Source organism: Camellia sinensis, chromosome 5 (genome assembly GCF_055761805.1).
Source record: "Camellia sinensis isolate YWXY chromosome 5, ASM5576180v1, whole genome shotgun sequence".
Classification (NCBI taxonomy): Eukaryota; Viridiplantae; Streptophyta; class Magnoliopsida; order Ericales; family Theaceae; genus Camellia; species Camellia sinensis.
Window position 1 is genome coordinate 97,542,231 of NC_138965.1, and position 11,039 is coordinate 97,553,269.

The window sequence follows — 11,039 nt, forward strand, 5'->3', positions numbered from 1 at the left end:
TGATGATAGACTCTCTATTTGGATAAGGTTGGACTCTTGAGAGGGTTGATCTTAATCCAAATAGGAGGAGTCTTGGTTAATTGATATCATTGTAATTATAGAATCCTATGAAGTAAGACTTCTAGGGGATAAAGGTACTGTTTGCTATAAAAGTAAGGCACTCCCGTGGGTCTAAGATATGTTTTTACTTGTGCATTGAGTACTTGTTTGATATCTTTTAGAGATAAGATTGACTGACTTGATCGTCGGAGTGCCTCCGGATGGACGAGCCATCGTTATATTCTTTTCTTCTTGTTGGCAGGTGTTTAGTTTAATCTATTTTGCCATGTGCTCTCCAGCTAAGTTCTCTATTTGGTTGTGAGGTCGGAAATCAATACCTACACTAAGTATAAAAATAAAATAAAAAATAAATTCAATGAAATTGATTTTACCTTTGTACCTACAAGAAAATACTATTTTCAATGAGGTACGGTACAATTTAAGGGGTTATTTGGGATGACCTAAATAAGTGTATTTTTTATCTTTTTATGAAAAGATGTGTAGAAAAGTAGAGAGATGATGTGATGGAAAAAAGATAAAAAGATAAAAAGTGTGTACTTATTTAGGATAGCCAAACTTGGTCTAAGTATATACCAAGTACGTCTGAGTATGTCAAAAATTAAGAAGAAAAAATTTAAGTATGTATTTCGTGTACCTGGTACATATGTAGAAATACAATCCGAAGTACTAGTATTCAATAAGTATCCGATATGGGTACGATATGTTTGTCGAAATACTCATACTTCATCAGTCTAAAATTATATAAAAATAATAAACTATTCGAATTTGATTCGATAAAAACTCGTTTAAGATCGATGTGAAAGTTTAATGAACCAAACTTAAACAAAATTTGAAACTCGATAAAATTAACAAACCAAACTCAAATAAGTAACTGTTTAACCCATTTGGGTCATTTACTACGTTTACTTGCCGCTCCTTGGGAGTCGTTCCTTTGTTGGATTTTATTTGTCCAAAGGGTATATCTCGTCAAATATTCTACATCTAATTGAATTGTAATAAACCCCCATAAAATATCTGACCTTATCGAAGTTAAAGAGTTGGATCCTACCATTACATCAACCAATAGAAATTATGAATTTGGGATTTTTAATTTTATTTTAGGAAGAACTAGTATGGCCCGGCCCAAACCCTGCCATGTCCACCCCTCAAAGCCCAAAGTGAGAATTCATATTTCGCTTTCCAACTTATTTCGTCCAAACTCTGCTACCTCCGACTCCGACCACCGCCCAGTTCGCCGGCGAGCATTCCGCCGCCGAATCGCTGGATGTCTGCTACGGTGCGCCGTGTGCGTAACACTCTCAAGGTGTGCTCCTCTTCGCCATTCGTGCCCTCTCCCTCAAACTCACACTCTTCACAAACCCTAATCTCTTCTACTCTCACACTCACTCTCCCCCCCAAAACCCTAAATTCTCAACTCTCACAATGTTGTTCTACTTCATCTTCTTCTTCTGTCGATCGAAACTTCGATTTTCTCCAACAGTTTTCACCTTTTCCACTTCGCAATTCATCAAATTCTTCAATCATTGTAATCAATTCGAATGAACGGAGAAGAATCGTTGTTGGGTTAGCTACGATGATCAAACAACAGCAAGGTTATCTTTTGAAGGGTTTTTCTCGTAATTTTTGCCCATATTTTCTTGTACAGATCATGAAATTGTTTGAAAACCGGCAAATTGCATTTGCATTTTTCAAATTTTCATTTGGGGATGATTCGAAGGAGACATTGCGGTCGTGTTGCCTTGCTGCCCATCTTTTGGCAGCTGGTGGGCTGCGGTTTTTCGCACAAGATTTGCTCTCGGGGGTCATTGCAAGAATTGGGTTTTGTAGGAGTTGGGAGGTGGTGGGGTTTATGTGGGGAGAGCACCACAAGTACGAGTCTGATTTCTCGGTTCTTGATTCGCTTATGCGGGCTTTCTTGAATGCAGAAATGATTTCTAGAGCACTGGAAATGGTGGATAGGATGAGGGAGGTTGGAGTAACGCCGAGCTTGTCAGCTGTTACCATTCTTTTCAAATTGTTGCTGGGGATTGGTGATTATGGTAGTGTGTGGAAGTTGCTTAGGGATATGGTTCATAAAGGACCTTGCCCCGTGAATTATACATTCAATGTGATAATTCTTGGGTTTGTTAGAAAAGGATATCTCCAAATAGGAGAGAATTTATTTCATATAATGAGAAAGTTTCAATGTGAGCCCGATGTTTATACCTATAACATTTTGATTAATGCATGCTGCATTAGGGGGCAAACGTCAGATGGGTTGGCTTTGTTACATTTGATGGTTGGAAGTGGTTGTAATCCTAGCATTGTTACATTTAGTACAGTTATTAATACCATGTGCAAGGAGGGAAATGTCGTGGAAGCGAGGAAACTCTTTGATGGTATTCAAGAGATAGGTGTCTTTCCAAACACCATCATGTATAACACCTTAATTGATGGGTATGTCAAGGCTAGGGACATTGGTCAGGCTAACATGCTTTATGAAGAAATGAGGAACAAGGGTGTAGCTGCTGATGTTGTAACTTTTAACATTTTGGTTGCTGGACATTACAAGTATGGTAGAGAAGAAGATGTTGACAGGTTGATAAGGGATTTATCGATGTCAGGATTGCTTCCTGATTGTTCACTGTCTGATATATCAGTTGCAGGATTGTGTTGGGCGGGACGGTTGGATGAGGCAATGAAAATTTTAGAGGATATGCTTGAGAAAGGGATAGCTATCAGTGTCCTTTCTTTTAACTCTGTCATTGCAGCTTATAGCCATGCAGGCCTAGAAGACAGAGCCTTTGAAGCCTACAAAATTATGGTGAAATTTGGTCTGAGTCCATCATCTTCCACATGTAGTTCTCTCCTTATGGCTTTGTCCAAAAAAGGGAAGCTGCAAGAAGCGAGGAAGCTTATGAATGTAATGATAGAGAAGGGTTATCCTGTCAATATAGTGGCTTTTACTGTGATTTTAGATGGGTATTTCAGAACAGGTGGCGTACAGGCGGCTCAAAGTTTATGGGAAGAGATGAAAAGTAGAGGGATGTCTCCTGATGCCGTTGCCTTCTCGGCCATGATCGATGGACTTTCTAAAGCAGGCCTTGTTGAGGAGGCATACAATGTGTTTTTGGAAATGTTGGGGAAAGGGTTTGTACCAAATAATTATGCATACAATTCATTGATTGGTGGGTTTTGTAACTGTGGAAGATTGAGTGAAGCGTTGAAGTTGGAGAAGGAGATGAAGCAAAGAGGTCTTCTCCCTGATATCTTCACCATCAATATGATCATTAATGGTAAGGAAATTTTAGCAAGCCCCTTTCATAGATTTCCCAAATTTAATTGGTTATCATTTTTCAAAAACACTTCTCAGAAAATTTTACTTTTTTATTTTTCGTGTTTTTTTGTTTTACTGAATTTTTTAAATATTTTGAGCAATTTTTTTTTTAATTTTTAAATATACCTAACATACATATACCTAAAAAGTAAAAAAAAATTGAAAAAAACTTTTAAAAATTCACTAAATATAAAAAATACGAGAATTCAGTATATTTTTTGTATTTTATGTATTTATTAATTTGTAAAAATATTTTTTCACAAATTTTTTATTTTTTAGATACATCTAAGTAAGGTGCATCTAAAAAAGTAAAAAAAATGTTTAAAATTTAAAAAATATTCATTAAAAACAAAAAAATACGAAAATTAAAAAACTCAATTTTCAAAAAATTTAATTCAAAAAATTCAAACCAAACACACTAAATATAGTGTTGTATGTTTATTTGCATTTTCAGAAAATGCGGTTGAAAATGGTGTGTTCGTAGCAGGACTGATCTATACGAATAAGAATACAGACACAATTTTCTAATGTATCTGTAGCAGAACTGATTTCTGTACACAATAAAAAGTGTTTAGACTGGTTTAGAATGGAAAGTTAAAGGCTTAGCCTCAGGGGCTTGTAGGAAAGTGCAACATTGGCTCCTTTCGGACCTTAAGGCTTGATTTGGGGTACACTAAATAATACAAAAAGTCAAAAAGTCACTATCCTATTTAAGTCACATCATCTTATTTAAATCACATCACCTCTCTAACACATCACATCAAACTCAACCCAAATCCAACCTATATAAGCCAATAAGTCAAAAAGTACATTTTTTTAAAATATCCCAAACCAGCCCTAAATACTTCGTCATTCATGGCATTTTCAGTTTCCATTGAGATATGGGAGGAGAAGGTGAAACTATTGAACTATTAACCACCAATTCATCTAACATCTAAGAGCTAACGGTAGAGAGAGGGCAGTACGGATACAGACACGTCGACACGTTAATATTCAAAAAAAGAGAGACACAACATGCAAAGAACACGTTAAATATAAATATTTTATTTAAAATTATGAAAAAAATTATAGTTTAACACTAATTAAAAATTTAGACATTACAGATTGACTCACTCATGTGGCACAAAATCACAACATAAGAAAATATAAATATACACATTTTAGATAGCTATTATGACCATTTAATTAGTGGATGCTAACTGGTTTTTGACTTTTTGACTTATAGGTAAAAAGGTTTATTAGCTGGTAGGTGGAAGCTTTCATAAGCTGCACTCCTTTTCTTGGAAGACCGAAGGAATAAACAAATATTGGTTGTATTATAGTAGGAGGCTCTTGCTCTCATTGCAAAAGGAAGCTTGTTCTTCTTCTCTTGTGCCACTTTTTGGAGAAATGGCTGGCTTTATAGAGGAGGGGAGCCGGATTTGAAAATGTTTGGAGTCCGAAGAGATAAGAAGGAATCTTTTTTTATTTTTATTTTTTTTATTTTTTTAAATTTTGCTTTTGCTTTGTTGGTGCAGGGAATCCATTTTATGAGCTGGATCATTATTGTTTTGTCACGAGTTTGCTTTGAGTCACATGGGAATATTCTTTTTGAAAATTATTGTGATGCTTTGTCAGAGCAGTTGGCAGAGAGGCATGCGATTACAAATTATTGAGGTCGACGCCTTAATAGGTGTAAGAGAAGTCGTTATCAAGATTTTGAGTAAAAATATGAGTTGGAGAATTGAGTTGAGATGTGTATGGAGAAATTATTGTTTGAGATTGTCGCTGAGTTACAATTGGAGGAAGTGATTCCAGTACAATTTTATCATCAGAATTAGTAAGGCATTTGGCGTCAGCCATTAAGATTCCTATCATATTTACCAAAAGGAAGTTGATCCTCCTTTTCTTGAATTTTTATATTTCGTCATTGATTTCAAATTCTCATGGATTATGGCTGGACAATATATTATTTCAGTTTTGTTCAATACCCAATATCTTACCCCGTCAAATTGCTTCCAAATGGTGGAAAACTTGCAATATTCCTTTAGAACATTATCCTGATCCTGCTGTCCTTTTACAAACAACGGAAGCAAAAAACATTTGTTAATCCTGCTCCTTCAATGTTATCTTCCAGTCCAAAATCATCCAAATCTTTTGATAATGATCTTTTCAAAGCCGAACTCAAGATAAAATTGAAGAACAAGAATCCCTCATTGTCCAAACCTGAATTTGGATATTAATACAAAAAGGCTATCAAAATGAAAATGATCTTGGTGGCTAACTCTGAATGCCTTATTAATTCTTATGATAAAATTGTACTGGAATCATTTCTCCCAATTGTAACTTAGTGACGACCTTAGACAACAATTTTCTCTAGACACATCTCCACTCAATTCTCTAACTCATATTCCCAATCAAAATCTTGATGATGACTTCTCTCACACCTATCAAGGCGTAGACCTCAATAATTTGTAATCACATGCCTCTTTGCCAACTATACTGACAAAGCATCATAATAATTTTGAAAAAGATTCCCATGTGACTCAAAACAAATCCGTGACAAAGCAATAATCCAACTCATAAAGTGGATTTCCTGCACCGACAAAGCAAAAGTAAAATAAAAAATGCAGATGCCTCCTTATCTCTTCAGACTCCAAACATTTTCAAATCCGACTCCTCTTCTTTATAAAAGCTAGCCATTTCTCCAAGAAGAGGCACGCTTTCAAAATCCATCAAGTATTAGTGTGAGAGTGTGAGAGTTTGAGTGTGGTTGTGATTGTGATTGTAAGTGTGTGAGTAATATCTTGGATGCTCTGTCCTATTTGTTTCCAAGATTATAATCCTTTGTAATTTTTTTTTCTTTGTACTTTTATATTTCTGAATTTAATATTAGTGTGATATTTGTTTACTATGCTTTTGCTTTGTGAATTGCGTGTCGAAATTAATGATAGTTGTCAATATATTTCTGATTTGCAAGAAGAATTGTCTAATCTAAGATTGTTATTATCTCTTGTATCAGGACAATCAATTATTAATTATAGTCAATGAATTTTCACATTAAAAAGAAAAATCAAAGATGAACAAGCTTCCTTAAAACAACTTCAAAAATAGTTACAATCTTTAATCTGTATCTAATCTAAATCACTAAGATTATAATACCTAGGCTTCTTTTTGGTATAAGAGCCAAGTTAATTTAGAGTTGATTTTAGTCCTTCCCATTTAACCTGTGTGGCACTCAAGTCGCAGAAGTCTGTAAGCCGTTAGGTTGTTAGGCAAGAGGCCACTATTGACCATTTGAGCTTAGGCAGAACCACTTGTTGAGAACCATAGTTATTATGACAAGATTATTTAAATCATTCTCTAATCTAGTTTCTGGCGAAGGTATTGCAACGAAACCGGTTATTATTAATCAAAGTGACATAGAGATAGAAAAGATTGAAAAGCGTCTTAAAAATTGGAATATGCCTACTAAAGATATTGCTTATATGATAAAAATTTGAACTCAAACAAACTTACAAGATTAAAATAGTTGAACAAATTTTACCTGTTACCGACGATAATCAAAATTTCCAATTACTTGATCATGACATAATTCTCAAATTCCAGAAAAAATTCAATTTTTTACATCTTGGTCTCATCCAAGTAGGTGTCAAACCTATGACACGCATGCATCTTAATAAATCTGTGTTATGTACTCTTAGGGATATGCGACACCATGATGATGATGATTCATTGTTAGGTGTTATCAAATCCAGTCTTACTCATGGATCTATTTACTTTGAATGTTTTCCCAATTTCGATGTATCATTAATAGATCTCACTATTCTCAAGACCCTTACTCTCAACATTCAAACCAAACATTACAAAATGGATTCTCCATCTTTTAATATTATGGTTTGTTATCGTGTATATCTCAAAGCAATGACCACTTCTTGCCCTGGCTTTAAATATATTGCACCAAACCCTAAACAATCTACTATCTTATTCCATGCTCACCAAGAGAATGCAGAAGTTATGGTTCCTAAAGTTATAACTTGGGAAGAAGTTTTACAAGCTGATGCTGATGACGATGAAGAAGATAGTTGGGTAATTCTCAATGCCGTCCCAACTCTTACCTCTCAACCCCAAACTAATCCAAATACTATTCTCCAAAATCCAAATGGTTCGGTTGTGCTTTGTTTCCAAAGATCCAGAACAATTCAAACCCAATCACAAACCTCTTCACAACCACCTTCCACAAGATATCATACTCCCGCACAAACTCCTCAACACCCTCCTTGCCATTGTATTGACATACCTTTGCATTGTACCCGTGACAACCTAATCAAATTCCACATACAAATTATGCCGATGTTACCCGATTTTCTCAATATATAGACTTTGACATTGATTCTTTATCAATCAACAATATTCAAAATGATTTCACAATTAATCATGACCTACTCTCAAAAGAATATAATGCTACATATAATTCTCATAACAAAATTTATTTCAGGCAAACCTATACTACCGCTCAACAACAAATTATTCGATCTGAATATTTTCTCACCTTACAACAGTTACAACAGCACGTACATTTCTTCCATTGGTATTTCAATAAGTACTGTCCCCGTCACCAAATAGTTGTACCCCAAAAATTAATATCAGCTCATTTTAATGTCATCTAGAAAAGCTGGCATGTCCTTAGTGCAAACCCATTCAATCTGTACATCCTCTTAGGAAAACTTGTACCCTTCAAGGTGTTGGTTTCTCTTTCTATGCTAAACCTTATAACCGACCTCCCATGGAAGGTGCTCAATTTTCTAAAACAACCCCATCAACTAGTTATGACATTGGCCAAGTACATGAACAATTAAATTATACAAATATATATCTCTTAACGATTGGTGAACAAACTACTCGAATTAAAGAACGAGTTGACAAACTTTATCTCTCTGTTCCAATAGATCAAGCCCGACAACCTCCTTTAATTCAAAACCTATCTTATCCGGCCTACTCTTCTACTAGTCCTTCAGAAGAGTTCTTAGCAGAACTTACTAAATGAAAAGAAACACTTACCAAAGTCCTCAATGACAATGAACCAATCCATTATCTTACTGTTGATACCTCTAATCCACCCACTCCTAAACGAGAAGGCAAAGACACTGCTGCCCATAGTGGAATAATCAATGTCCTCTAAGATAACACAATGTTACAAAATCTATATGGACAATTCATGTCCAACACTCTAACCCAAGTTCAAGAAACTTTTATGATTCAGCTCAACCGCCAATTCAGAATTATTATCCTCGACCTACTCCAATTGACCTACTCAAGATCATTTCGAACGTCATTTTGGAATTAGTTGGTGGATGCTAATTGTTTTTTGATCTTTTGACTGGTAGGTGAAAGGTTTATTAGCTGGTAGTTGGAAGATTTCATAAGCTGCACTTCTTTTCTTGGAAGACCAAACAAATAAACTTATATTGGTTGTATTATAGTAGATGGCTTTTGCTCTCATTGCAAAAGGAAGCTTCTTCTTCTTCTTCTCTCTCTCTTTCTTCTCTGTGTGCAGCAAGATGCTTCTTATCTCATCGTAGATGGAAGCTTGATTTTTTTCTCTCACTCATCTGTTGCAGTTGGGGCTTTGAATAGTGCCCGATGGTTTCACCTCAAACATTTTACTTGAACAAAGGCTTCTAAGCTTCGATAGGGACCTCTCTCTCTTTCTCTCTGGCTAGGGTTTTGAACAGTTCTCGACGTGTCTCAAATGTGTCGATGAGTGTCCAGGACGTGTATGAGATGAAAAAAAAGGACACGCTAGACTGCGTATCGGACACGTGTCCACTATATGCTGGATGCATGTCGGTGTTCAATACGTAACCTTAGAAGACGGGTCGGTGCTTCATAGGGGCCAACTTTATTATTTATATCTTCAACATGCCAACTCACACTACTAGACTATTCTTTTAATCGGGTCAAACACGTGCAAGTATTATAATTATTGTGTAGGCGGTGAGGTTTGAACACAAAATCTATTGCTTGCCCTGATAACACTTGTCAGACTGTGTTCCACCATCTTGCCCAAAATCATATGGCTTAGGGAGGACATCACATATGTCTTTTATGACATTTGGCATTGTGTCCTCATGGTTATTTTTAGAACAATTGCAAGGAGTGACATTGTGTCACGACCCAAACCCGCCCCTATGGGTTTAGCACCGTAACCGGCCAGTAATCCGTGATTACCGAAGGCTTGCTTAACAGTAATAACAGTAATACAGAGTACAAGGGCTGGCAGAAGCCAAAACAGTAATAAAAAATGTCCAATGAGCTGTGACAGTCTGTATGCAAAAAAAGACTTTTCATACATATTCATATTTAGAACCAAAACAATATATACATACATATACAATCATCCAGGACAGGGACGTAATCCCTATTAGAACAGTATAGTACAAGTACAGTCAGTCTATACAAAAACAGAGACAGAAAGGATGAATCTAAAACACCCCAAAAAGCCCTAGCTTGAAGGACTTGGAACCTCTCAGTGAGGCACAGTGGTTGGCTTGACAAAAAGGGAGTTAAACCCAACGCTCCTAGCTTCAATCCGGTGCCTGTACACCTACATATATATATAAACAGTGAGCTAAAACCCAGTGAATAACATATGCGTAAAGAGGTTAAGAATGAATGTTCTTTCAGTATTTAAAACAGTCAGTTATAACAGCATATTAGTCATTCAGTCATAGCAGTCATATGTGGTACATCCCATAGCAAAACAGTACAGTAGGTCTTAACAGACCGAACAGTCAGTTGATGGCCATCATATCAGTAAACAGTAGTGGTTCCAAACATGGGAACTGATAGAGATCTCTATAACAGTAGCAGTAATAGTACAGTAATAGTAAATTGCTATGGATGCCACGAATACAGTTCACAAATAGGACAAACATTCATTCAGTAAGAAATATCATTTCAGAAAGCAGTACAGTTGGTCATTCAGAAAATATTCATGATTGAATATATCTTTACAACATTGTCACTCACAGAGTTCTGGGCTACAGATAGGCTAGTGAGCGTCCTCGGATGCCAACCCTACAGTTACAGAATGAACACACACTAAGTTACATGTTTGGGAAAGAATGACTTAGTCCCTATCTTGACTCGGTGTGGTTCTATAGCATTATCCTCATTAAGATGCCTTAAACTAGGCCTAGGAATGCCTAGGATGGAATGAGGATGCAAAGATGTACTTTAAAATACTTTTCAAATTTTTGCTGAAACAGGGGTCCCGCTCGAGCGGACATACAGACAAAAGAGTTACGCTCGAGCGTGACTTTCCTCGCTCGAGCGGACTGCAAAAGTACTAGATGCATGAAATTCACGCTCAATGGGCGCTTGACCCTCGCTCGAACGTGAGACAAGTCCTCGCTCGAGCGTGCATTTCCTTGCTCGAGCGGACTGTAAACACATGCAAAGTACTGGATACATGCATTTCACGCTCGAGCGTTACTTTTCCCGCTCGAGCGGACTGCATGAACTCAGAGTGTACGCTCAAGCGTGGAGTTTCCCGCTCGAGCGTGGATCCAAAATCTGGAATTTCCAGATTTGTCTCTAAGCATGAAACTCAACATTTAAAGCATCAAATTCGATCCTTTTGGGCTAATTTTCTGGAAAACACTTTAAAACTCATAATATG

General features: G+C 36.4%; 1 protein-coding gene across 1 annotated transcript; it reads left to right on the plus strand.

Moving 5' to 3' along the window:
- The first annotated feature begins 1,073 nt into the window (after positions 1-1,073).
- On the plus strand, positions 1,074-6,269 carry LOC114270482 (uncharacterized). Its single transcript, XM_028212002.2, has 2 exons — positions 1,074-3,335; positions 4,602-6,269. The coding sequence occupies exons 1-2, from the start codon at positions 1,325-1,327 to the stop codon at positions 4,616-4,618; spliced, it is 2,028 nt and encodes a 675-aa protein (XP_028067803.2). The 5' UTR covers positions 1,074-1,324; the 3' UTR covers positions 4,619-6,269.
- Positions 6,270-11,039: the final 4,770 nt, after the last annotated feature.